General features: G+C 46.3%; 1 protein-coding gene across 1 annotated transcript; it reads right to left on the bottom strand.

The window, feature by feature from the left end:
- Positions 1-6,371: 6,371 nt before the first annotated feature.
- Positions 6,372-23,568, bottom strand: PPIC (peptidylprolyl isomerase C). Its single transcript, XM_047730884.1, has 5 exons — positions 23,359-23,568; positions 14,402-14,515; positions 13,806-13,899; positions 11,088-11,272; positions 6,372-7,044 (listed from the first exon to the last, which is right to left on the bottom strand). The coding sequence occupies exons 1-5, from the start codon at positions 23,473-23,475 to the stop codon at positions 6,916-6,918; spliced, it is 639 nt and encodes a 212-aa protein (XP_047586840.1). The 5' UTR covers positions 23,476-23,568; the 3' UTR covers positions 6,372-6,915.
- Between the last annotated feature and the right edge of the window lie 3,427 nt (positions 23,569-26,995).

Below are 26,995 nucleotides of genomic sequence, written 5' to 3'. Positions count from 1 at the left end.
AAGTGCGCTTTTAGGAGGTGGTTAGGTCATGTGAGCAGGGAATTCCCTTGCTCTGTCCACCATTCAAGGATACCACAAAAGCATGTCAGTCCATGAAACAGGAAGAGGACCCTCACCAGTACCCTCTTTGGCCACCAGCCTCCAAAAGGGTGTTTACAAACCACTCAGTCTGTGGTACTTTGCTGTAGCAGCCTGAATGAGAACAGAACCCCTATCCCCAGGGAGCTCCAGGTTTTTGGATAAACCCTTTTCCATCTTGGTCTCTTCTCCAGTGCATAAACAGTGACCCCTCCTCCATGACATATAGCTGCAGCAGCATGAAAAGGAGACTAGGTGCATCACTGAGCCACAGCAGAAGGAAACTAATCTGGATTGTTCCTATTGTGGTGATAGTTGGGTGCTGAATTCTTCCCCACTTTTTGCACTAGGGTCTGTAAGATGCTGTGTACCCAGGAGCAGAGCAGAGCCCTGAGAGCAAACCTGTGACGCTAATGGCCAAGGGCATGATATCGATACCTGCCTGAGTTTCCAGGTGGTGTGTGGTGGGATCATATACACTTTTCTCATTGGCCATCCCCACCCCCTGCACCAGGCAGGCCACAGGAATCCCCCAACAGATGAGGGTTCAAACGGGAGCCTTTCTAGGGTGGACGACCTGACTTCCATAGTATTTAGGACTAGAGAGAGTAGTTTCTCATCGCTTCTCAGGTCGAACCCAAACAGCTCGGCTCAAGGCTGAGCCTCCACCAGCTGCCAACAGTCGGCCATGCTCTCAACCAAGGAATGACATGGAAGTCAGCTAACACTGCCACTTAAATCTTACCACCACCTGGATCTTTCCTTTGACTGCTGGGCGCCCACCTCATCTTTGTCAATCTACTTCTACCCTACCCTTCAAACCTCAACTCAGAAGATACGTATTTTTTAAAAGGCAACAGTCTTTGAAAAAGCAGAATGAGTCGAAAGGTGAATGCCAATGTTGAATGATCTTTATAGTCCTGGGAGATTTTAAGTACCTCATGGTATAAATGTAGACATATTGTTTCTGGTTACTGGTTCTGAACACACTTACTAAGCATCAATTATGGGTAAAACACCGGGGGTGGGTGTTACAGTGAAGATGTCATCCTTGCCTTAGAGGAGCCTCCAGTCCCAGAGGGGATGGGAGACATCTAGAACTAAGCAGTTAGAACCCCGGCTGAGGAAGTTTCCAGTGAAGGCTCACAGACGGAGCCTCATACTGACTCCTGAAGAGTCACAGGGAGCTGAAGAGGTGAGGGAGACTTGCAAGGCAGAGCATGTACAAGGTTTGGAAGCACCTCGGAAGTTCTGAGATCTTTGTAAGAGAGCTATCCTTCCCGGCTGGTGGGGATAAACGAAGTCTTGACTCTGTCTGCTCCATGCTGGTTGGTCCTCATTCCTGTCCTCATGATATCCTGTCACAGTGTAGCTCCCGGTGCTCAGAAGAGGCTCAGGAAGCAGACCCGTGTAAGAAAAGATTGAGGTTTTCAAATGGAAGTATCTATCCAAATTACAGGACCTGCTACTTAGCACCTGGGACGGAAGGGGACCAGAGTTTTCACAGCACTTTACGTGCCCAGTGTGCTTGGAGAAGAAAGTCCTTCCCACCCTCTGAAAAAGTAATGCATGTGGGAACAGATGACTCCTAAGAAAACCTCAGAAGTGGGTGTCAGGGGGATATTGGCATGTTGGGTTCTCTCCCTATGCTCCAAATCCTGACTCCTGAGCATTCTGTGGGAACTAGTGCTGGGATGAAAATTCCATGTATGGATTTTGTGATGCATGTGGTCTTGGCTTGAGTATTTGTCAGATGGACCTTTTTTTCCCTCTCTGTCTTCCAGACAGGACTCCTGTGACTCGTCACTGTTGTTCTGTGTTAGTGCCAAGTGCTTTTCCATCACTCAAGAATATCAGTAACACCAGCAAACCTTCAGGCAGGTGATGTTATATTACACCTAAAACCTATGCTTGGCTGAAATGGCAAGTCCACAAGATGAAGGACAGACTTAAGTAAAAGCCGTTATGTATTTAACAGCACAAAAATTTTCCATTACAAATACTGTTTTTACTCTTTCTTAATTAAAAAAAAATGCCTTGGGGGGCTTTGAATTTCCAAGCCTTCCAGATCAAAGATTTCTTCAGCTGTCTGAATTATAGGAATGTTAAAAAACAAAAACAAATCCTTTTCCTGCTATAAAATCCTTGCCATGTTTTTGTCTTTATGTAACTCAAAACGGCTGAACTTTTAAAAAAAGGAGTTTGGTGAGTTCTGCTCAAAACCCCAAAACTCATCAGAAATGAAGTAATTAGTACTTTTTCAAGTATTATCAGTCTGTCCCAGGAATAAATGTTACTAAAGTTTATCTTGTTTGACGATCCCCAGAATTGCTAAACAGCACTTGGAATAAAACAACTCAGGGCTCAGGATACCAAAATATTTTCAATTGCTTATTGAAGCGATTCAGGACCAAATTTTAATAATAGGGGCACGGTGGTGGTGGTGGCCAGGATAATTTTCCTCTGCTTCTGCACATGCCCTTTGCTACTACGTGTCCTTCTCACAGCATGATTGCCCAAAGAGCGAACTGTTGGCTTCAAAAACTTTTGCAGAAAGCATAGACTTTTTACAGAACAGTAGTTGATAATTGTGAGTTTGTGGATACTTTTGGTCTAAGGTGTGACCCTCTGTGTTTGAGAAACAAACAGCTCTGAGCAGGAGGTGTGTCGTTGAGGTTATTGGCCATCTGCTAGAACACACAGCCTGGCCGTTTTACTCCCTGGCACGAAGTGCTCTCAGAGTTTCCACACTTTGATAATGAACCGCTTTTTGCTTTGTCACTGGGGGGAGGTCATTATGCTCGTACTAATTAAAAAACAACAACAACAACAACAAAAAAAAAAAAAACCGAACTACATGGCCAAAGTCTGTGTCCCCATGCACACGGGGAGCAGCGGCTCACGTGTCCACTTTCTGATACTGAGATTTGTGGTACTTTGTTGCGTCTAACACATTTTTGTTTCCAATTTCCTCCCATGTTACCTTAAAAACATTTTTAAATACTTTTCTTCTAATTATTAATAAGAAACGCAGCTTAGAGGAGAATTGGAAGACCAAAACAAGCAAAAATATATGTACATGTATGTATTTATATATACACTTAAGAGCTTAAAAATCCCATTTGCATTTGCTTTATGATAATTTATATTTTGCTGCATTTGTCTTGTGAGAATGTATTTACTCACTTGAGATCATGCCGCACACAGAATTCCTACTTTTTTCTTGAAAAGGGCCATTTTCTCATGTTGCTCTAAGTTTTGTATCATTCGTCTTAATGAATGCATGTTAGTCTATTATGGGATGTATGACTTATAACCATTTTGGGGACATTCAAGTTGCTCAGTATCTTGTTAGCATAAATAATTCTGCAATTCACATCTTTTTTTTTTTTTTTTTTTTTAAGTTAACTCTACTCCCAACATGGGGCTCAAACTCATGATCCCGAGATCAAGAGTCACATGCTTTACCAATGGAATCAGCCAGGCGTCCCTGCAATTCACATTTTTGTACATAAAACTTTTCAGTATTGCTCTGTTAAACAAAGACTTTCAGTTCCAAGTCATAAACATTCAATTTGCCCTGGCTTAAGCGAAAAAAAGGGAATGTATTAGCTTGCCGAGCTAAAGAGCTCAGGGTAGAGATGTGCTTCAGGCATGGCTGGACTCAGGAGCTCATTGGAGTCTTCCGGAATTCAGCTTTCTGTTTCCTGGATCAGCTTCCCTTTGAGAGTTTCATTCTCAGGCTTGCTCCTTTACAGCCTCTGAGAAGCAAGATAGGAATTCTTTCCCAATATTTCCATTGACAGTCCCACAATTAAGACTCACTACCATGATTCAGGTCAAATGCCTTTCTCTGAGCCAGTCACCAGGGCCAGGACATCCTTCAGGACATTCCTCTTCCACCTCACTTCCCCATCACCCTTGCTCTGCACACCTGGACCCTGATCTTTCTTGAAAACACCAGCCGGACCATCACCCAGGGCCACGGCCTCACATACCCTTCGCTCCATGTCCCTGTGGCTAAGTGCCCCCTCACTTCCTTCAGCCTACACTCAGGACTTCCCAGATCACCTCTTGACTCTCTGTCCTCTCTCCCTGCTGTTTCTCTTCAGAGACTATTACTACATGATATCCTGTTACATATTCATGTGGTAGGTGTTTGAATCATTTGTCTTCCTTCATGGGGACCACAATGGCTGCCCGTTAGCAGCTCTACCCAGCACTCAATATATAATTATCAAGTGAGCTAATGAGTTTTCCAGGCCATGTATGTACCCATCCATAGGGTCTGCCTCCCCTACCAATAAGAAGTACTTGAGGGAATGCTCTGGTTGCCTGAAGAAAATGGGTGGCCACTCCCAGGCCATGGGGACTGGATGCTGGACTGACCAAACAGCGAAGCCTTACAATTTGACGTCACTTTCCAGAGCAATGTCCCAGGAATAGGACTTCAAAGGATGTGAATATTTTGCGTTTCTGGATGTGTATGCTAGCTCCCCTATAAAAATCCTCCCTGTGGAAGAAGAAGCAGTGTTTTTTTTTTTTTTTAAGATTTTATTTATGTATTTGACAGAGGGAGAGATCACAAGTAGGCAGAGAGGCAGGCAGAGAGAGAGAGAGGGAAGCAGACTCCCTGCTGAGCAGAGAGCTTGATGTGGGGCTCGATCCCAGGACCCTGAGAACATGACCTGAGCTGAACGCAGAGGCTTAACCCACTGAGCCACCCAGGCGCCCCCGAAGCAGTCTTTCTTAAATGAGGACCAACTCATGCCCTTCCCCAGCTTAACACTGATAGGTTCCCACTGTACTGTGCATCAAGGAAGAACTCAAACCTGGCACCTAGGCCCAGAACAGTCTAATCTCAGCCTGGGCCCTCTGACCTCTCAGGCACCAGCAGGCCCTGGAACCCACTCCTTCTCACCTCAGGACCCTCATGACTTCAGCTTCCCTCTCTGCCGGGAAGGCCCACAGTGCTGCCCTCCTGCTCTCTACTCTCTCAGCCCCTCAGGAGGCCTGCCCAGACCTCTCACCCAGCATTCCTTTCCCAGCTGCCCCAGCACACGTGGGCATGCCTTCTTCACACCATCGGCATGCTTTTTGTCCCCTTATTTATTCTGTCTCCACATCTAGAATGTAGGTTCCCTCAGGTCTTTTTCTCACAGTCCCCTGCCAGATTCCAAAATTAAAAACTGGTACCCGGTGTATCTAAGGCCTTCAGTAAATTTTTGTTAGAAACAAAAATTGCTAAGGTTGTAGTGAGGGGCGCCTGGGTGGTTCGGTGGTTTAAGCCACTGCCTTCGGCTTGGGTCATGATCTCAGGGTCCTGGGATCGAGTCCCGAATCGGGCTCTCTGCTAGGCAGGGAGCCTGCTTCCCTCTAACTCTCTCTGCCTGCCTCTCCGCCTACTTGTGATCTCTTTATGTTAAAAAAATAAATACAATATAAAAAAAAAAAAAGAAGGTTGTAGTGATTAACTGAGACTGCCCATTTCATCTCATCTCCTGCTAAAACAGTTTTCTTAGAATACAGCTCAAGAGATGGAATTTTCCTTTTAAGATTTGAGAGAGTGAGTGAGAGAGAGAGCGCACGCGCTCATGAGTGGGGGAGGGGGCAAAGGGAGAAAAAGACTTCCTGCTGAGCGGGGAGCCCCATGTGGGGCTCGATGCTAGGGCCCTGGGATCATGATCTGAGCCAAAGGCAGACACTCAACTGACTGAGCCACCCGGGTACCCCATGGAGAAAGAATTTTTTTTTTTAAAAGGTAGTTCTCAAATTTGATTTACTTCTTATTTCTTTTTTTATTGATGAGATGGAATTCTGGGGGTCCTCACTCACTCCACAGGTCCTAGAGGAGAAGCAACGGGGCTGCTTTCAAAGATATCACTCCCACTGAACAGAGATCAGGCACTCCGTTCCGGCCAGGAATGTTATAGCAAGGCCCCAGTTGGGTTCCACTTTCCCATCTAGTTTAAGTACGGTCCAAATCTTCATGCTCCTTGTGTAAAAAAAAAAAAAAAAAAAGATGCCCTTTTGTTGCGACTAGACTCAAGGGAACTTGATATAAATGTTACAGTGAGTAAAAATTAGCAAATTAATCTGCTCAGGTATTTGGGATACGGTTAGGCATCATTTCTGTGCCTTCCTATCCCAAATTATCCAGTTATGTTAGCATTCTGATTTACAGAACCCTCTCTAATCTGTTCATTGCTAGCATTACAGTACATATATTTTTGTCATCAATTTTTTTAAGAACTTTAAGGAAAAAACAAAAAAAAAGACTTGCAAAAAGAGAGTTGACCTATATAAAAAGCATTTAATAGGACACAAAAGCACCTTTTATCAGGTAAAAGTCCCTATGACATATCTCAGATTACAGATTACACTCATCAAATCTCCCTTTACCTGCAAAGAATTTGTCTGAGTACAAAATAACAAACGTCACTGTCCCCACCTTCTTCAGACGAATCTTCAGCGTCCTCGCTCAACTTGGGGATTACAATTAATTCAGCAAGATAATGACTGTGTTCTCCAAACAAAAACAGACAATACAAAGTTTTCTAGTTTAAAAACAGCACCGTTGGAGGAAGGGGCGAGGTCTTTGAAGTGCCAAGTCCCTAAACAAGTGATTTACCTAAATTCATGCAAACTAATCACGGGAGTGGTTGATGTTTGGAACTTTCCTGTGATTGAGAGTGAAGCACAGAGGTAAGAAAACAGAGCAAAACAGTAACTTTGGAAACTCAAAAGACACACATGTGCATGCACACACACACACACACACACACACACACACACACATCCCCGCCACAGTGTGTTTCTTGTTTTCCTCCCGTTGTATCACCAGTCAGAGACCTCAACCACAAAGGGGGTCTTCACGTCTATCTTGCCGCTGTTGACAATGGAGCAGTCGGTGAGCGGACGGTCATGCTCATCAGTTGCCTGAAGTTCTATGGAGTGGACCACCGTCTGGTGAGAGAAAAGCAGATTCTGGGTTCACATCTCGCCAGCAACTATGGTGATCGCAGGTGAAATCAGTGCCTACTCTGAAAACCCAGGTAGAAAACCGGGTTTGTGGCTGTTGTTGTTGTTGGTATGGTACAAAAATCATGCAAGCCAACTATGGAAAACTTAAAATATTCAGGAAATGTATATATAACAGAACAAAATTTACCCACTACCTGGCTACTGAAAGAACATACTTGTGTATTTTCTCACTTCTTTTAATTAGCATTTTATATTCTGGGGCACCTGGGTGGCTCAGTGGGTTAAAGCCTCTGCCTTCAGCTCAGGTCATGATCCCAGGGTCCTGGGATCGAGCCCCACATCGGACACTCTGCTCAGTGGGGAGCCTGCTTCCTCCTCTCTCTCTCTGCCTGCCTCTCCGCCTACTTATGATCTCTGTCAAATAAATAAAATCTTTTTTAAAAATTAGCATTTTATATTCTAAAAATAATGTTTTCATAAACACAGAGCTCTAATCAAATGTATTTCTACCCACTTTCTACCCCAGTGTAACAGTCAACATGGAATATGAGTCAGTTTCAATAATACCCTGTAAATGGTGTGGGCATAAGAAACTGGGTCAGAAGGCAGATTTAGAAGTGGACCTAGTTCTGCGTTTGCCCATTTCATTTTACTTACTTTTTTTTTTTTTTTAAAGATTTTATTTATTTATTTGACAGAGAGAAATCACAAGTAAGCAGAGAGGCAGGCAGAGAGAGAGGAGGAAGCAGGCTCCCTGCTGAGCAGAAAGCCCGATACGGGGCTCGAACCCAGGACCTGGGATCATGACCTGAGCCGAAGGCAGCGGCTTAACCCACTGAGCCACCCAGGCGCCCCTTACTTACTTTTTTTAAATTTTATTTATTTATTTGACAGACAGAGATCACAAGTAGGCACTGAACCACCCAGGCACCCCTGGGTTTGCCCATTTTAAAGTTGACCCACGCCCAACAAGTGGAGTGAGAGATCCCAACCCCACAGTGATATGAAGACCCGTTCTCTACCCTGGAAGACTACACATATGAGGAAACCACCTTGAGCTTCACACGGAAGGAAGGAGGACTGGTCCAGGACTAGGGACGGTGGCTTCTGACCAGCTTCCCAAATGGGGCTGAGACAAAAATAGCAACAAAGCAACTCACTGCCATGGACATGGTGCCACCTAACCCAGTTGCTGGCCAATTTAGGTTAACTTAAGATAAAAGACCAGCATTCTTCTAATAATAATTATATATATTTCTAAACATTGTATCTATGCAAACATGTGTACACATGTCTGCCTCAAGCACTGGCTTCCCATCTGATGACTTGTGGAACATTTTAAAAAATGCTCATTTAGAGTTAAAATGGAAATTTCTGTGTATATTTTCCCACAGCTTTTAAAAATGCTTATTTGTGGGGTCACCTGTGGACACTGTGATTCTGTGAGTCTGAGGGGAGCTCAAGAAAAGTATAGCATTCACAAAGCAAGCCAGATGATCTCTGGGTTAGAATTCAGGAGATTCTGAAGATTCCTTGGAATGGTATAAAACACACACATACACACACAGAATTTTTTTTTCTGCCTGGAGAGAAAACCTATAGTTTTCATTACTATCTTAAAGAAACCTAGGACTCATAACATGTTAAGGACTGTTCCTCTAAGACCAGGCAGTGGGTCTCCCAGGACGCACCCCAACGGGTGGAAGGAAGTTGGTACAGTCGGGTAGGGCGTTAAGACAGAGCATCTAGAGAGCGAGAAGAAAAACCATGACTGGAAGACAACATAACACTTGCACTCTTCATTTCTCTTACACGTTAGCATGATATATTCACATATATGCATATATGCAAATATATGCATGAATGTTTGAACTTCATTACATTTAAAATTTTTTAAACCCTGGTTAGGCCCACCGGTCAAAAACACAAACTGGGGGCGCCTGGGTGGCTCAGTGGGTTAAGGCCTCTGCCTTCGGCTCAGGTCGTGGTCCCAGGGTCCTGGAATCAAGCCCCCCACATCGGGCTCTCTGCTCAGCGGGGAGCCTGCTTCCTCCTCTCTCTGTGCCTGCCTCTCTGCCTACTTGTGATCTCTGTCTGTCAAATAAATAAATAAAATCTTAAAAAAAAACAAAAACGAACTGGTGGAGCCCAGGCATATGGACGTTTAGCTCACTTCAAGGGCATCATTCTGTGTGAGACTTGAGGGGTGCTGGCATTCATTACTGTGTGAGAATAGATGCCTTGAGGGGCACCTGGGTGGCTCAGTCTGTTAACCGTCTGCCTTCCACTCAGGTCATGATCCCAGGGTCTTGGGATTGAGCCCCATGTCAGACTCCCTGCTCAGCGACGAGTCTGCTTCTCTGTCTCCCTCTGCCTGCTGCTCCCCTACTTGTGTGCTCTCTCTCTGTCAAATACATAAATGAAATCTTTAAAATAAATAAATAAATAGATGCCTCAAAGGAAGTTATGGCTCGTGAGAATATAGGTCTGTCCTTTATTGTGATAGGACGGGAAGTGGTCTATGAAGTGATATGTGTCTGCTCTCTTTCTCTAGTCCCACTTGCCAATGAGAACCCTATCTTTGGCGGCTCAGGCTGAACACTTCCTTGCCTTGTGAGAGAGGTTCTGAATGGGTCAGCTCGGTTCCTGGCTTTTCGATGGGTAGAATCAGGATGGGGGTAGAAGCTGTGGAAGAATTCTCACAAGTGAGCTTGGTTCACTTGCATTTGGATGAAACAGACAGAACAGCTCACGTGAAAATGATACAAAATCGGGGCGCCTGGGTGGCTCAGTTGGTTAACCGTCTGCCTTCAGCTCAGGTTGTGATCTCAGGGTCTTGGGATTGAGCCCCACATTAGGCTCCTTGCTCAGCAGGAAGCCTGCTTCTCCCTCTCCCTCTCCCTCTGCTCATGCTCATTCATTCTGTTTCTCTCTGCCTCTCTCTCCCTCAAATAAATAAATAAAACCACTTTCAAAAAAAGAAAGGAAAACAAAAGAAAATGAAACCAAATCAAATACGGAAGAGGATGGGGGGTGGTCAGGAGTGGTCCAGGGTTGGGTTGGGCAGACCTTCCACATTCTATTTTAGGAGCTGGGAGAGCTTCTGTGGGCAGCTGCTAAGGAGGAAAAATGTTGGGAGTGGAGGAGAATGAGGATTTTTAAGAAGTGTTTCTCTAGGTTATGAGCTGGACCCCTGAGATACTCTTTGAGACATAACCTGCCGGAATCTGAATTCCCTCTAGTAACTGTCATTGTTCTACTGACTGTGTCTTTGGAAGGGACTTGTTTCTACACAGAAGCATGTGGTGTTCAAGGGATTTTTAAAAATATTTTATTTTCAACCGTGGTAAAAAAAACCTAACATAAAATGCACCACCTTATCTATTTCGAAGTGTATGGTGCCATAGTCTTAAGTATATTCCCATTACCGTGCAACTCTTCTGCAGAACTTTTTTTCTCTTGCAGAAGTTCAGCTGTGTACCCACTGAACACTCCCCATTTCTTCCTCCCTGCCGGCCCCTGGCAACCACCATTCTACTTCATTTTACATGTATCTGACTACCTTAAAGTGTTAGTCAGATGGTCTTTTTTTTTTTTTTTTTTCTGATGGTCTTCTTAAAAGTGGAATCGTATGGTCTTTTGTGACTGGCTTATTTTACTCAACATATTCAAGGTTCATCCATGTTGTACCATGTAATGGGATTTCCTTCCTTTTTAAGGTGGTATTAAACCTAATATATGCACATATGGGACCCGGGTTTTACTTGGTTATGTTAAAAAAGAGTTTCCATTTATATCAATTAGCAAGATAAATGAAGCCCTTAATTTTTCCACGTCAAGGCTCCATCTTCTGCCCTGGTACTCCTCACAATTAAAATACCACATGCAATTCACCTTTAAAGAGGCAAGTCAGCATGGAATGATGGATCTCTAACAAGCACATTTTAAGATTAAAATAAATCACTGAAAGTACTCTCGCTGTAAATATAAAGCTCTGAATGGGGCATAATAACATATCACATTACCATTCCATCAATGACTTTTCCAAATACCACATGTTTGCCATCCAGCCAGGTGGGCTTGGTCAAGGTGATGAAGAACTGAGAGCCGTTGGTATCAGGCCCAGCATTGGCCATGCTCACCCACCCAATGCCATAATGCTTCAGCTTGAAGTTCTCATCTGGAAATGTCTCACCATAAATGCTTATACCTGGGTGAGACAAAATTAAAAAAAAAAAAAAAAAAAAGAGGAGAATCACCAGATGTTATATGAAAGCAAATTCTTCAAAGGGAACCATAAGGTTTTAATAGAACTGGGGACATGGGGATGGGAAAAAGATGGTCAAGCATAAGGAGAAATAAAGGAAGTGGTAGAATTCACTCCTTTGGGAATCAGGGCACCAGAGACTCAGATAAACACACAAAAACCTTAAAGATGGCACCATCCTCTGACCTCAAAGCAAGACCCCAAACAAGCAAGTCAACGATTTCACTCTGAAATGAGAAGGAAGGGCAGGATGACACTGTTACGCCATGTGGAAAGCTGGGCCATCTTACTGGCACCATGTCTGTCCTGAGCTTCACGTGGTCGCTCTGGCTTCAGCACCCAACCCTGGCACAATTAGCACTTAATATACACCCTCCGCTAATCCTCATGACCCTACAGAACAGGTCTTCTCAATCCCACTTGAAATGAAGAAACAGAGGTTACAGAGCTTGAAAACTGCCTAGCAGAACTCGGTGCTCACGTAACTTCCTGACCCTCCAGCAGTGGCTCTTGCCTGCCCCCGTGCTGGAGCAACGGCAGCCAGCCTGCACGTAATGAGGCACAACGCCTTCCAGGCTCACCAGGCTATGGAAGGGGTGGCAACGGGAGCACCCAGTGATCTGACCTTGAGTGGAAGAGCTGGAAGCAGCCATGGGGACTGAGCTCCAGCCCAGCAGCAAGGAGGGCAGACCCCGTTTCTCCCCTAAGAGAAGAGTACAGACCATGAGAAGTGTCCGCTCTATCCTCCAACACCCTGAATGCATGTCATGCCCACCTCCTCCCTTTCTGCAGGGCTCTACATCCATCAGCTGCCAACCTCAAGATCCTGGCTCGGCTGCATGGACCAGAAGTGGCTATCCAAGGCAGGCACTTTAGAGCTGATTGATCAGTGGCCTGGAAGGAAAGCTCTGCTCACGGAGAGGTCTAGGCCAAATGTAAGTGATCCAAAAGGTCCTTCCTCCAAAACTCAAGAGAATTTCGACTCAAGACCAATGTCCACACACTTCCACAGGGGCGCGTGCGTGCGCACGCACACCCACGGCAGGGAAGGCAAAGAGAGAGAGACGAGTCAGAAAAGAGGACACAGTAAAGCTCAGCTCCTGTTCCTGCTGGGCTCCAGGATGGGAGAGTGGGACACCAATGTCAAGGGCATTGCTACAGAGAGCTGCACACTCTTCCAGGGAAACCCAGCTCTGCACCAGCGAGGGAGGGAGGGCTGCTCTCCTCTTGGGTCACCCCAAGGGTCACCCCACTGACCCAAGGAACCTGAACGTGTTTCTCTGCTCCATCTCCATCCCTGAACCCTGCGGCATTTTTGTAAGGACTAAAAGTAATGCTCCCGAAGACCCTGGCAAATCCAAGGGTTTAATGGTAGCCATTTTCTTATAAAGAAATCATTGTAATCAACATAAAATTAGCAGTAGTGCATGAAAGTGGGCCTAAGGGTTTCTCCAAAAAGTTAGCCATTTCATACCTATCAGCACACATATTTGCTGAATTAAAAATCTTAAACCTAAAGTAAATTTACATTCTAATGTAGCTAGCTCTATTATGTGTGTTCAGGAAAAGGACTCATGACAGTTCTGAGCCCAGAGAGCTTGGGTACGTGCAGTCCCCAGGGAGGAACAATCAGCTCAGGTGTATGTGACAGTCCATAAATTTAATTATTTGTGCTTCACAGCACTCTACCTTGGCTTATAAAAACATATAATACGGGGCGCCTGGGTAGCTCAGTGGGTTAAGCCTCTGCCTCTGGCTCAGGTCATGATCTCAGGGTCCTGGGATTGAGCCCTGCATCGGGCTTTCTGCTCAGCGGGGAGCCTGCTTCCCCATCTCTCTCTCTGTCTGCCTCTCTGCCTACTTGTGATCTCTCTGTCAAATAAATAAAATCTTTAAAAAAAAACACGTAATATGGACAATTCGTTGATTACTTATTATTATTGGAAAAGCCAATAATAAAGTGAAAGAATTTGAAAAAAAGGGGGGGGCAAATCCCCCTGCAATCCCGCCACCTCAACCCCGGTCTCTCCCTTCAGGCGTGCTGCCCCCAGCCCTCCTGCACCACATCCAAGTCTGGGGCCAGCTGCTCCCCTCCCCCACACCAGCGTGTGCACGCTTTCCCATTTGACCTTTCCTTCCCTTGTGGGCCTCTTTCTCGACCACTGCCTACTGGGAGTCTAGCATGTTAGTAACTGCAGAGCCATCTCCTGGATGAATGTATCTCCACTATGGAAAGATAACGAGCCAGAGCACTACTGTTTCCCGTGAGGGGGGCCTCACTCGTTTGTACCTGTGACTAGATTTGAGGAGCTGAGGGCCCCCTGCCACACCCTATCCTTCTGAAGCATTTGTTTGGTGGTCGTAAGTAGTTCATTTCTTACGTCTGGGAATTCAGTTCAGGGGGGTGAATGCACAGACTTGATCTTGGGTTTCAGTGTGGTAAAGAGAAAGGGAGAAATACAAAAGACATGATTACCGCCAGTGCCGTCCCCACTCGTGAAGTCTCCTCCTTGAATCATGAAATCTTTGATGACGCGATGAAATTTGCTTCCTTTATAGCCGTATCCTTTCTAAAGAGATTACGTCAGTTGAATATACAAGTAGATAGAACCCATACTGCAGGGTGAACCCTACCGTTTTTTGGATATGCGCTGCTGTAGTGAGCACTGAACCCCACTGTTTATCGGGATGTGACTCAATGAGAAAATGACACAAACTCTCTATATAATTAGGTCCCTGTGATGATGTACTGGTAGAAACACATCGATGGACCCAAAACAAAGAAATAAATCAACTGTGGAAGTAGGGTATTAATGTGAATAAGTCAAAAGACTGCCCATCTGTATTCTCATGTGGTAACTGCTTCCCCTCGATTTCTAGGACCCCAAGGACACTGAGCACCAGGAGAGTAAGATTTTGTAGGAAAATAAAGTAAAATATTGAGAGAATGTCTCGGGTTCGTCAGACCTGCTCAATCCACGCTCATTTTCCCAGCAGACACCTTTATGCTGGGCTTAAAAGAAGGAAGACCCCCTCCTGGGCGCATTTAAGGGAACCCAGACTGAGACTGACCTCCCCTGTTGCGAGCGCGACAAAATTTTCCACAGTCTTGGGCACAACCTTTCCGAAGAGGCCAATCACGATTCTGCCAACATCTTTGTCTCCAATCCTCACATCGAAGAAGACCTGCGTGTGAGGGAACGGCAGAGCAGAGGGTTACGACAGGAAGAGAAAGGTACAGTCTGAGAATGCGTCCCCAAGTGAAAGCCCTTCCCCCCACAGCAGTGGACAAAGAAGCTCTAGATTCATCTCCAATCACCAGTGTGGCTGCATTCCACCTGCAAAAAAAAAAAAAAAACAAAAAACAAACAAACAAAAAAACACGTTCATCCCACCAACATTTCATGAGCATCGCTCTGGGCCAAGCACTGCACAAGGTCCTGGGTTTGAAGACTGACTCAGCACTGTCCCGGGTCCACTGATGAGGTCTCTGAGAACCCCACGGTCCGGGCAGCCCTGCGGTGCCCTCCCCTTTCCCAGCCTTGCGCTTTTCTGATGGGTGATGCTCTTGATCTTGGCAGGAGAGAACAACAGGTAAGAAGAGAAATTGTCTAACCATCCAGATTTATTTTTTTGTAACTTCGACCAGTGCCCGATTCCTGGGGAGTGCTCAGCAGACATCTGCCGTCAAGGGAACTGCAAGACATCAAAATGCACGGCCAGTCCTCGGAAAGGCCGGCCACTCACTTCGGACTCTGTCAGGCTCCAGGTCCCCAGCCTTGTCCCGAGCCCCAACAGGGCCATCGGCCCTGCACACTCGGACACCCACCTTAGTCCTCATGCCCACAAAATCCCACGGGGATGCTGGGTTCTCTTTGTGGCACAACATGTCAGGACAGATGAAAGAAAGCACATCCCCAGAAAGGAGCATGAGTCATGTTGCACGCATGTGAACCCCACCGGTTCCCTTCCCTGAAACAAATTTTGAAAACCTGTTTCATCCAAATGAAATGATACCCATTGTGCTTCACAAATCACCATGTTAGGATGACGCCAATGGGATGCTTGAAAAGGCTACGGAGTCGAAGGGCATTCTATTAGTGGGTTTAGATTATATGAAGCAATTTACTGTTCGAATGCGTTAAAAAAAAGAGAGAGAGACCTTCGAGAGATGGCTCTAAAAAATATAAGAAGGGTTGTCAAAGAAAAAAGATGTCTTGCAGTTTAGAAAAATCGTGAAGTTAAGACTGTCAAGCTTTGGTGCAAGACAAGGGCTTCTGCCAATACGTCAGCACGTCTGTCACGGGCTGATGTGATATTTAGTGCTCCGTGTGGCATTTTAGAATTTTCCCATGGCCACGGCAGCGGCAACTGTATTATTATTTATACAGGAGGACTTTATAGACTGTATCAAAGACCATGTCCTTGAGATGAACCTGTGCACTTGAGGATGACAGGGGCATGGCTCCGGGACAGGCCTCAGCCCTGACACACCAGGACCGGGGTCACCAGAGCTGGTGTCAAAGAGAAACACCTTCTCCAAAGCGATTTCTTTTTTTTTTTTTTTTAAGATTTTATTTATTTATTTGACAGAGAGATCACAAGCAGGCAGAGAGGCAGGCAGAGAGAGAGGAGGAAGCAGGCTCCCCGCTGAGCAGAGAGCCCGACGCGGGCTCGATCCCAGGACTCCGAGATCATGACCCGAGCCGAAGGCAGCGGCTTAACCCACTGAGCCACCCAGGCGCCCCTCCAAAGCGATTTCTAAGCCCAGGAGTAAACTCAGGCACAGGCAATGACAAGGCAGCCCCCGGAGAAGAATTAGGGACCTCATCTTAAAGGAACACCATACAAGACCCTAGAAAGGCCTGCCAGACTTCTAACGTACAGAAGAGAAAATAAAGCCTGTGGGTGTCTGGACAGCAAGGAGCATAAAACGTGGGAGAACAAGCCGGAGAAGGTGAAGGAAAAGGGCCTGTCCACCCAGGAAAACTCTTCAGTAAAAATCTGCCTGTTCTGATGTGCAGCCTTGCACGTTTACTAATAGGATTTTTCTCCAAACTGCAGGGTCCTTCCACTTTGTGACTGGCAGCAAGAAAATACAGCAGGGTTTTCCCGAGTCCGGTGGAAATGATAAAATCACATCTTCTCTGTCACCAAGTACACAAGAACGCTGGCTCCCGGGCCCAGAGGGATGCTGAGGGCTGAGGGAAGGCGTCCTGGAGAGGGTGCGATGGGAGGCAGGCCTGGAGGGAGGGGAGCAGCCTCCAGGGACAAGAATAGGCCTGAGCCCCGTGGGGCAGAGTTCCTTCTAGAGACAAAACACCAGGGCAGGAAATGGGCTCTTTGTGCAGGGAAGTAACACTACCCTTCTGACTGCAATTGACAGGGAAGGGAGGCTCTGACCAGTTCCAGAAGGCGGAGGAAGGCTGCTGGCTAGGAGACCTGGGTATTTTGCTGGGCAGCAGAGAGAGGGGAAAGAACAGGGCCCCAGAAGACTTGGGGAATATGACTCGTGTTGAGGGAAGGAGAATCTGGGAGCCCTGAGACCAGTTCAAGGAGGAAGTCCTAGGGCCTGTGGTGGGGTGGCGGCTGAGGGTATTTAAGGACAGGGGAGAGGCACTGGCATAAAGGAGAAGAAACTGGAGGAGGAGGAGGAGGGAGGGAAGGAAAGGAACAGGACCTAGTCCGTGGAGTCTCAGGGAGCTTTGCCTAAGCTGGGAGAGTCAAAGCCAACCATGCAGTCCTGTCATTTATCCTGAATATGGCGCTCGCAGTCCAGGCAGGGAACCCTCTAAGGGGTAGAAATGGTGTTTTTAGATCCCCGGTGCCTGGCACAGCATCGTTCAAACAGGTACTCAAAAAATGGTGAGTACTTCAATGCCCCGTGAGAGGGGACGTGAGAAGCAGGGCAAACTACCTAAGTAGAGGGTGCAGGGGACCCAAGGTGGCTGACAGGCAAACACTCTCCCTCTGCACCGTGTCACTCTGAGATCATCTCTGACTGCTTGCGTGCCCTAAGGGACAGGCCCTTTTTGGAAATGGGGTGAGGCTGCAAAGCCCCTGGCCACATGGACGTTATGGTCCCACAGAAAACACATATGTAAGTAGCTGTAGTATAATGGACAATCTGGTTTTATAACAAGATAAGTACTGATGAAATGTCATGGGTAGAGGTGATAATTATCTGTGGAGATCAGGGTGGGCTTCCTGGCAGAGGTGGTAACTGGATTCCACACTGTACTTCAGGAGCAAGCTCAAGTCATTTGTTTCCCCCCTGAGGGCTGCCTTTGAAAGTCCTTTGCAAATGATGGGCCACTGGAGGTAGAGAAAAGAGGGAACAGGAAAGAGGCACTCACAGAGCCTGATCTTAACCCCTGAAGGGTTAATCCTGCTTCCACTTCCAGAGCAACTAGGGTAGATGCCAAGGACAAGAGCCAACCACCCCGCTCCACTGCTAACTGGCCATGGGTCCTTGGGCAACTTAATTCAGCTCTGAGCTTCTGTTCCTCACCTCTTTCAGGGCTGCATTAATAAGGTCACATAAATAACACTAACAATGGACCTCAGAAATCTCGGCTAAGCACTTTACCTGCTTTATCACATCTAATATGCAAAACAAACACACAAAACCCCCAGTAGGTAGATATTATCTATGTTTCCACTAACAGAGAAGGAAATGGAGCTTCACACATTAAATCACCTGCCCCCAGGGCACCAGGCCATGCTCTAGGAAAGTGCCAGCAAGTTAGGCCAGGCATGAGTGCAGCTGGAAAGACAGCAGCATTATTCTCTCTCATCTAGGTGCCTGACCTTGCGCAGAACCTCTGGCATCTGCTCAGAAGTACAGGGTGGCAGATGCCTGTTCCAGGGACTTTGAGACCAGCCACAGCCTGGACCAGAGGCTCCAGGGCTGAGCAGGCAGCAGAGGGAGTGCTGGTGAGTGCCACTGAAGGGGGCAGTGCCTAGCCCCTCTCTTATTCCAGATTCCTAGTTTTTTTAAATGAAGTCAGAGGGAAAACAAAGGAGACTGTTGGGGGAAATACTAGAGCGATGGCCAGTTTATCTACTTTTCTGAACTCAGGGAAATAATTTTTTAAATTTAAAAAAAAGTTTTATTTATTTATTTGACAGAAAGAGAGGAAGCACAAGCAAAGGGAGGGGCAGGCAGAGGCAGAGGGAGAACCAGGCCTCCTCGCTGAGCTGGGAGCCCAATGTAGGGCTCGATCCCAGGGTCCTGGGATCCTGATCTGAGCCGAAGGCAGATGTTTAACCAACTGAGCCACCCAGGCATTCCTCGGGGAAATAATTTTTAATGTCTCTCTTTTCCCATATATTGAGTTGTTTTAAAAAGTCCACTGAAAAAGTCACTTTGACAGGGCCAAATCTGTAGAAGACTTGCCTACACAATTAGCTCTTAGAACTTCATGATAGGGGCGCCTGGGTGGCTCAGTTGGTTAAGCATCTGCCTTCAGCTCAGGTCATGATCTTGGGGTCCTCAGATTGAGCCCAGCACCTGGCTTCCTGCTCAGCGGAGAGTTTGCTTCTCCTTCTGCCTATATCCCTGATTGTGCTCTCTCTGTCAAATAAATAAATGAAAATCTTAAAAAAAAAAAAACAAAAAAAAAACCATGATAAATTTGGTAGGAAGGGAACGGAGATACATTACTAATGCTGAGAGCAGAGTACAGGAAAATTTGCTGAATGACAGCACCCTAGCCAAGGGGCAGAGATGCTCCAACCTTCCCTCCAGCAGCCACCAGCTTCCTCTTGGCACCCCTCCTAGACATTCCCAGCCTGGGTGACTCACAGAGCGTGACTGACTTGATCTAGGCTGGGTCTTTCTGCACTGGGTAGGTTTAAAAGCTTCCCTGGTGAAGTCTGTTCCCAAACCCTGCAGATGAGACTCATGGTAAGAAATGATTCATGTTTATCTGAAATTCACACCTCACTGGGAACCTTATATTTTATCTGGCAATTCTACTTCGTTTCCCCTACCCCCATCTAAACCATCAGCAAGTCCTATTAGTTGCATTTCAAAACATCTATTTCACATCCCTCCCCTTTGCTCCCCATTTCCACAGTTGGCACCCAAATCCACGCCATGGCCATCTGGACTCTGACATGGAGACTGAATGACCTCCCACTTCACTGTCCGTGGAGCGACCACAGTCTCTGTTTAAAAGCATGTATGAGGGGGCGCCTGGGTGGCTCAGTGGGTTAAAGCCTCTGCCTTTGGCTCGGGTCATGATCCCAGTGTCCTCAGCAGGGAGCCTGCTTCCCCCCCCCCTGCCTGCCTCTCTGCCTACATGTGATCTCTGTCTGTCGGATAAATAATAAAATCTTTAAGGGAAAAAAAAAAAAAAAAAGCATGTATGAGATGATGTCAATCCCATGCTTAAAACCCCGGAGGCTAACTGCACTTAGACTAAGACCTCAAATTAGAAGATTAAACTGGGGGTGCCTGGGTGGCTCAGTGGGGTAAAGCCTCTGCCTTTGGCTGGGATCATGATCCCAGGGTCCTGTGATCCAGCCCCGTGTAGGGCTCTCTGCTCAGCAGGGAGTCTGTTTCCCTTCCTCTCTCTGCCTGCCTCTCTGCCTACCTGTGATAACTGTCAGATAAATAAAATCGTTAAAAAGAAAAAAAAAAGAAGATTAAACTGCCTCAAAACCCGCTCCTAACTGTGGACTCCAAGACCCTACATGATTTTGCTGCTGCTGGCCCTTCCCGCCTTGTCTCAAGACATTCCCCTCACCCCTGGGTGGGAGCCTATCCCCTCTCCCTGTCCTCCGAACTCTGATGGCTTTCCTGGCACGGGGCCTTTGCACATACAACTCCCTTTGCCTCCCAAGTGCTTGCCAGGCTGATTTTTCTTATCCTCCAGGTATTTTTTAGTATCACCAGGTCTATTAAAGGGTTTACAATAGTCCCCGCCCCCTTACTAGAGGTTTCCATTTTCCCAAGGTTCACTTATTCCCCTCAACCCTGTGAGCTGCAGTCAGAAGATGAGGAGGAGCGGAACAGCTCGGAATGCCTACCGCAGTCAGGTCACCTTACTTCATCTCATCAGGTAGACACTTTATCATCTCCCAGCATCGCAAGAGGAAATGTGAGTGCCTTTAAGATATTTCGAGAAAGACGGCATTTGCGTAACTTCTTACGGTATATTGTTATAACTGTCCTATTTTATTATCAGTTATGATTGTTAATCTCTTTCTGTGCCTAATTTATATATTAAACATTCCCTTGTTTAATATATATGTATGTTTAATATGTATGTTATATATAGGACAAAACCTAATGTACGGGTTTCAGTATCCACTGGGAGTCTTAGAACTTGGCCCCTGCAGATAGGAGGGGACTACTATATTTTCTTCCTCATTTTATGAACATTACCTTTACGGTTGTTATCCCGAAAGACCCAAATTGCATCTGCAGACTGAAAGACTCCCTCTCCCCCACCCTTTCAGTTCTATGGCCTTGGACAAGCCATTTCTCAAAAATAGATACGCCTCAAATATCAAGGGGCAGGGCTGAGAATCAGTGCTCACAACAGTGGGGCTAAGTTTCCCCCTTTCACGCACACAGAGACTGCAGCACGGTATGGCCTTAATGTTCATTCTTAGGCTACATCAGATGTTTGGGTGACCTCCCTCTCCCCTCGTCCCTCATTCTCCCCTACCCCCACCCCAGGTGGGATCTGTGGGAGAGGACTTAAGCAGTCTACTACTTGTTCAACAGTATCATTCCCACTGGCAAACACCCGACTTACTATTAAAACAACTTGCAATTCGAGGTCTTTTCTGGTTCCATATCAATTTTAGGATTATTTGTTCCATTTCTTTGAAAAAAAATGGATGGTACTTTGATAGGAATTGCATTAAATGTGTAGATTGCTTTAGGTAGGATAGACATTTTCACAATATTTATTCTTCCAAACCAGGAGCATGGAACATTTTTCCATTTCTTTGTGTCTTCCTCAATTTCTTTCATGAGTACTTTATAGTTTTCTGTGTATAGATCCTTAGTCTCTTTGGTTAGGTTTATTCCTAGGTATCTTATAGTTTTGGGTGCAATTGTACATGGGATGGACTCCTTAATTTCTCTTTCTTCTGTATTGTTGTTGGTGTAGAGAAATGCAACTGATTTCTGTGCATTGATTTTATATCCTGACACTTTACTGAATTCCTGTACAAGTTCTAGCAGTTTTGGAGTGGAGTCTTTTGGGTTTTCCACATATAGTATCATATCATCTGCAAAGAGTGATAGTTTGACTTCTTCTTTGCCGATTCGGATGCCTTTAATTTCCTTTTGTTGTCTGATTGCTGAGGCTAGGACTTCTAGTACTATGTTGAATAGCAGTGGTGATAACAGACATCCCTGTCGTGTTCCTGACCTTAGCGGAAAAGCTTTTAGTTTTTCTCCATTGAGAATGATATTTGCGGTGGGTTTTTCATAGATGGCTTTGATAATATTGAGGTATGTGCCCTCTATCCCTACACTTTGAAGAGTTTTGATCAGGAAGGGATGCTGTACTTTGTCAAATGCCTTTTCAGCATCAATAGCACTGCTGGGTATTTACCCTAAAGATACAAACATAGTGATCTGAAGGGGCACGTGCACCCGAATGTTTATAGCAGCATGTCTACAATAGCCAAACTATGGAAAGAACCTAGATGTCCATCAACAGACGAATGGATAAAGAAGATGTGGTATATATACACAATGGAATACTATGCAGCCATCAAAAGAAATGAAATCTTGCCATTTGCGACGACGTGGATGGAACTAGAGGGTATCATCCTTAGCGAAATAAGTCAATCGGAGAAAGACAACTATCATATGATCTCCCTGATATGAGGGAGAGGAGATGCAACATGGGGAGTTAAGGGGGTAGGAGAAGAGTAAATGAAACAAGATGGAATTGGGAGGGAGACAAACCATAAGTGACTCTTAATCTCACAAAACAAACTGAGGGTTGATGGGGGGAGGGAGGTTGGGAGGGGGGGTGGGATTATGGACATTGGGGAGGGTATGTGCTATGGTGAGTGCTGTGAAGTGTGTAAACCTGGCGATTCACAGACCTGTACCCCTGGGGATAAAAATATATGTTTATAAAAAATAAAACTAAAAAAAAAAAAAAAAAAAAAAAAAAAAAAAAACAACTTGCAGCTGCCCCTCCTCCCAGATTCCAAGACACTGCTGCTGCCAGTGGTTTTTTCTAGAAGTAGTGATCAAGGGCACCAAATCATTCCCTTCCCTCCCTCCCTCCCTTGCTCTGTCTCTCCCCACACCCTCCATTATCTTCTAGCCTGGATAAATATGCTGAAAAAAGCACGGTGGTGCTTGGAGAGAGAGTCCAAGGCAGATCCCCGCCCCCATCAATCCCCCCCCACTCCGCACACCGCCCAATCCCCTATAGAGATTAAAAGGCTGTGGGTGCTAGCAGTTTCCCAAGCTCTGGGTGCAAAGTCTGAAACAGTCAAAGGCTAAAGGCGCACCTCACCCCCACCCCCCGCCCCGGGCGGGGGCGGGGGGGGGACAGCCTCTCGCTACAGCAAGGCTCCTAATTTTCCCGGACACCCCCCACCCCAGCGGGCTCCTCCAGGCTGGGTGACAGCGGTGGCCGCCTCCCACTGCACCCCCGCGGCTCAGAGCTAGTCTCTTCGCCACCCCGCCTGCATTCTTCCTGCTTCTATTCCAGAGTCCTCGCCACGCTAAAGGAAGTACTCGGGCCGCCTCCTTCCTGGAGAAAGAGCCCAGTGGTTCCGGAAGCTTCCCGCAGTTCCCAGGGCAGGTCACGTCGGACCGCCGCCCCGGAGACTAAGTTCAAACTGCTGGGCCTAGCGCCCCCAAGTCGCCCCGGACAGCGCGGTCCCCGAGCCCTCGCACTGAGCCCCGCGGCCGCCTCGCGTCCCCGGCGCCCGGGAAGTCCCCTCCTCGCCGCCGCGGACACCGAGGACCCAGTTCCCAAAGCTCCCCTGTCCCCCTGGACCGCGCGAGGGCAGTTTGCTGCCCGCCAATCAGTTACCTTGGCCGTCACGGTGGGGCCTCGCCTGCTGACGCCCGAGGCCCCCGCAGAAGTCACGAGCGCGCCGAGCCCCACGCAAAGCGCGAGAGGTAGCAGCAGCTGGGGACCCGGGCCCATGGCGAGCGCCGGGAGCGGCTGCAGCGGCTCCAGCGCCACCGCAGCCTCCCGGACGGGTGGCTGGACTTCCCCGGCCGCTGCGCCTGCGCGCTCCCGGTTTGGGGAGGTGGCGGGGCTAGGATGAGGCGGTCGGGGCAGGGCGGGAACCTGGGGCGCGCTCCTCCCAAGTTCAGCCCCGGGAGCCGCTAGGGACTGGGCGCGACGCCCTGCTGACGGACGCTCCAGCGGCGGGGGCGCAGGACGCCAGGGACCGCAGCGAGCCAGCTCTGCTCCCGCGCGGTGCCCCAGAGAGGCACGGACCCTAGGCGCGGTGGAGCTGCAGGGTGCGCGCGGGGCATCTCCCTCAATGCACCGCGTAGGCGCGTGTTAAACCTGGCCGAAAGTTCAGGACTCTCCGCGCTCCAAGTCCGCCTGGCAACTTGTGCGCTGCGCAGTCAGAGGCTCTGCAGACCCGTTGGTGTCCGTGACCACAGCTGCCCTTGGGGGAGCCCCCGCCGCACCTGTCAGATTCTTGGGAGACCTTAGTTAGCTCATCAAAGACTTCAGCCTAAAGTTTTCGATGCCTGTCAGTGCTTTGGGAGCCCTGGATGGGCTGACTCGATTACATGTGATGAATGACCCATGAGATGATTCAAGTTGGAGATACAATTTTTACAAACTTATGAACTGGGTTTAGGAAGACTAATGATATGGGGGGAAAGCTCGTACTTTTTAATGGAAAACTCAGGCTGCAAAATCATGTGGAAATTCTGATCTCAACTGTGAAAAAGTATATGTAAAGCCTTTTTTAAAATGGAGAGAAAGGTAACAAAACATTCACAGTAGCTGTCGTGATAGAATTATGGGTTTTTGCTTTCTTTGTAATTTTCTGATTTCCCGGGTTGTTCTATATTGAACATGTAAGTATTTTATAATCAGGGAAGCGTTATTTTAAAACTCAGTGCTTTCCAAATTTGGACTTAAAACTTTTTAATTTTAGAGTCATAGCTCCAAAATTAACTACAAATTAATAATAGTATTCTCTTGGTTTTCTGAGTGGCTGCCATGACCTTCAAGCCAAGATTTTCCTTGGGTAAGCAGATAGGATTCCTACGTGTAAGTGTAGATCTAAATATTACACTGGAACCCCCCCCCCCTTTTTAAAGATTTTATTTATTTGAGAGAGCGAGAGACAGAGAGAATGAGTGGGGGGAGGGGCAGAGAAGAGGTAGAAGCAGATTCCTTGCTGAGCAAGGAACCCCAGGCAGGGCTCAATCCCAGGACCCCAAGATCATGATGTGAGCCAAAGGAACTTGCCCAACTGACTGAGTCACCCAGGCACCCCAGAACCATTTCTTATATATAAAAGGCATGACTGCCACTTTGGAGGAATGGGTAGAACACACCCAAACTACTTTGATAATTCAGTTCCCTGAAAGATATAAGGCTTTCTTTATAACCTACCACTCCCAATAAAGAAAGAGTCTTCTCTGTTACGTATACATATATATGTATGAGGAAAAAAAGTCATCCTTTTGTAGCAATCCAAGGGTATCAAAGCACTTATCCCACTAAGTGATGGTATATATTTTTCTGTATTCATTACTGTAATTGTTTTTATTTGCCTGTGTTACCAGAATGTAAGCACCACCAGAGCAGGGCACATACCTGTTTGTATGACTGCTGATGAGCCAGATCTTGTACAATGTCTGTTATATAGTGATTTCTCAGTACATATTTGTTCAATGAATGAATGGGTCTGTCTATGTACTTTTAAAAACCACTTTATTAGAAAGATTAATACAAGTAAAAGTGCACAGGATGTAAATCAATGAATTATCACAAAGCAAACACACACCCCAAACCACACCCCCAAAGAAATGAATATTCAAGAATTCCCTGAAAAGTCCTCTTGTACCCACTCCCAATTATTAACATTTTCTTTTCCACAAATTAACCATAATCCTGACTTCTCACATTGTGGTTTAGTTTTTTAACTTCCTAGATATGGAATTTTGCAGACTATATTCTTTTGCTCAAATGTATGCTTGTGCAGTGCATCTATGTTTTTGCAAATAGCTGTTTTGGTAAATATCAGAAGGTAGAGGTCAAATTCAACTTTTGGGGGGATAGCCATTTATCCCAGCACAATTTATTGGGAAGTCTCTTCTTTACTGATGGCTCCATAATGACATTTCTATCATGGAACAAGGGCCCCTACATGCCTGGATCTGTTTGTGGGCTGTCTCTTCTGTCCCACTGACATCTTTGTCATCATACTTTGTGCCAGTCCCACATTGTCTTAATGAAAATAGCTTGATAGTAAGTCTTCATATTTAGTAATGCGAGTACTGTCCCTTTGCTCAGCAGATTCTGTCTCTTCTTGACCCTTTCCTTGTCCATATAATCTTGAGAATCAGCATGTCAGTTTCTGTAAGTTGGGATTTTGATGAGGATTGCATTGTATCCATAGATCATTTTGAAAACACTTAGCACGTTTGTACTATTTCAATTCATGAGCGTGACATATTCCTCCATTCACTTAGGTCTTGTTTAATTTCAATGAGATTTTATCCTTGTCTTCCTAAAAGTCTTATACATATTTTGCTAGATTGACTTCAAGGTATTTAGGTGGGTTTTGTGTGTGTGTGTGTGTATACTATTGTAAATTACACCTTTTTTTAAAGATTTTATTTATTTATTTGACAGAGAGAGATCACAAGCAGGCAGAGAGGCAGGCAGAGAGGGGGGCGGGAAGCAGGCTCCCCGCTGAGCAGAGAGCCCGATGCAAGGCTCGAACCCAGGACCCCATGATCATGACCTGAGCCGAAGGCAGAGGTTTAACCCACTGAGCCACCCAGGTGCCCCGTAAATTACACCTTTTTAAGCATTTATTCTCTTGTTTGTTACTATTGTGGTAAAATTAATTTTGTACATTGATTTTGAATAGACCAATGTTGTTAAACTAAAAATTTGAATCATTTATCTGTGAATTATTTAGGATTTTCTGCATAGACAACTGTATCATCCATGAGAGTTTTATTTTTTCCTTTTTCATCTTTATATCTTTCATTTCTTTTTCTTGCCTAATTGCATTGGCTAAGACCCTCAGTACCAAAGGAGGTAACAGTGGGGGGAGTCATTGTTTTGTGAGTTAAGTTGAGTTCCCCAACAAGATTTGATGAAGTCTTAACCCCCAGAGTCTGTGAATGTGACTGTAGTTGGAAATAAGTTCTTCGCAGATGTAATGAGTTATGATGAAGTCATACCAGAGCATGGTATACCCTACTCCAAAATGACTGTGACTGGTGTTCTCATAAAAAGAGGTGAGATAAAGACATACACAGAGCAAATCACCATGTGAAGGCAGAGACAGAAATTGGAGGGATACATCTAGAAGCCAAGGGATACCAAGGATCATTGGCAGCCACCAGAAGCTGGGAAGAGGTAAGGAAGGATCCACCCCTAAGCCCTTCAGAGAGAATGGAGCCCTGCCAATGCCTTGATTTCACCCTTGTAGCCTCCAGAATCATGAGATAAT

This window comes from Lutra lutra, chromosome 5 (assembly GCF_902655055.1).
Source record: "Lutra lutra chromosome 5, mLutLut1.2, whole genome shotgun sequence".
NCBI classification, from domain to species: Eukaryota; Metazoa; Chordata; class Mammalia; order Carnivora; family Mustelidae; genus Lutra; species Lutra lutra.
Note: the sequence above shows the minus strand (reverse complement) of the source record. Positions and strands in the feature narration are given on the sequence as shown.

Bases quoted from the DNA above. Each gene is read 5' to 3' on its own strand.
- PPIC (XM_047730884.1), bottom strand. From the start codon at position 23,475: ATGGGCCCGGGTCCCCAGCTGCTGCTACCTCTCGCGCTTTGCGTGGGG. The intron at 14,516-23,358 runs GTAACTGATTGG...CCTCACACGCAG, and splicing joins GCCCCACCGTGACGGCCAAG to GTCTTCTTCGATGTGAGGAT. The intron at 11,273-13,805 runs GTAATCATGTCT...TGTCTCACCCAG, and splicing joins GAGTGGGGACGGCACTGGCG to GTATAAGCATTTATGGTGAG.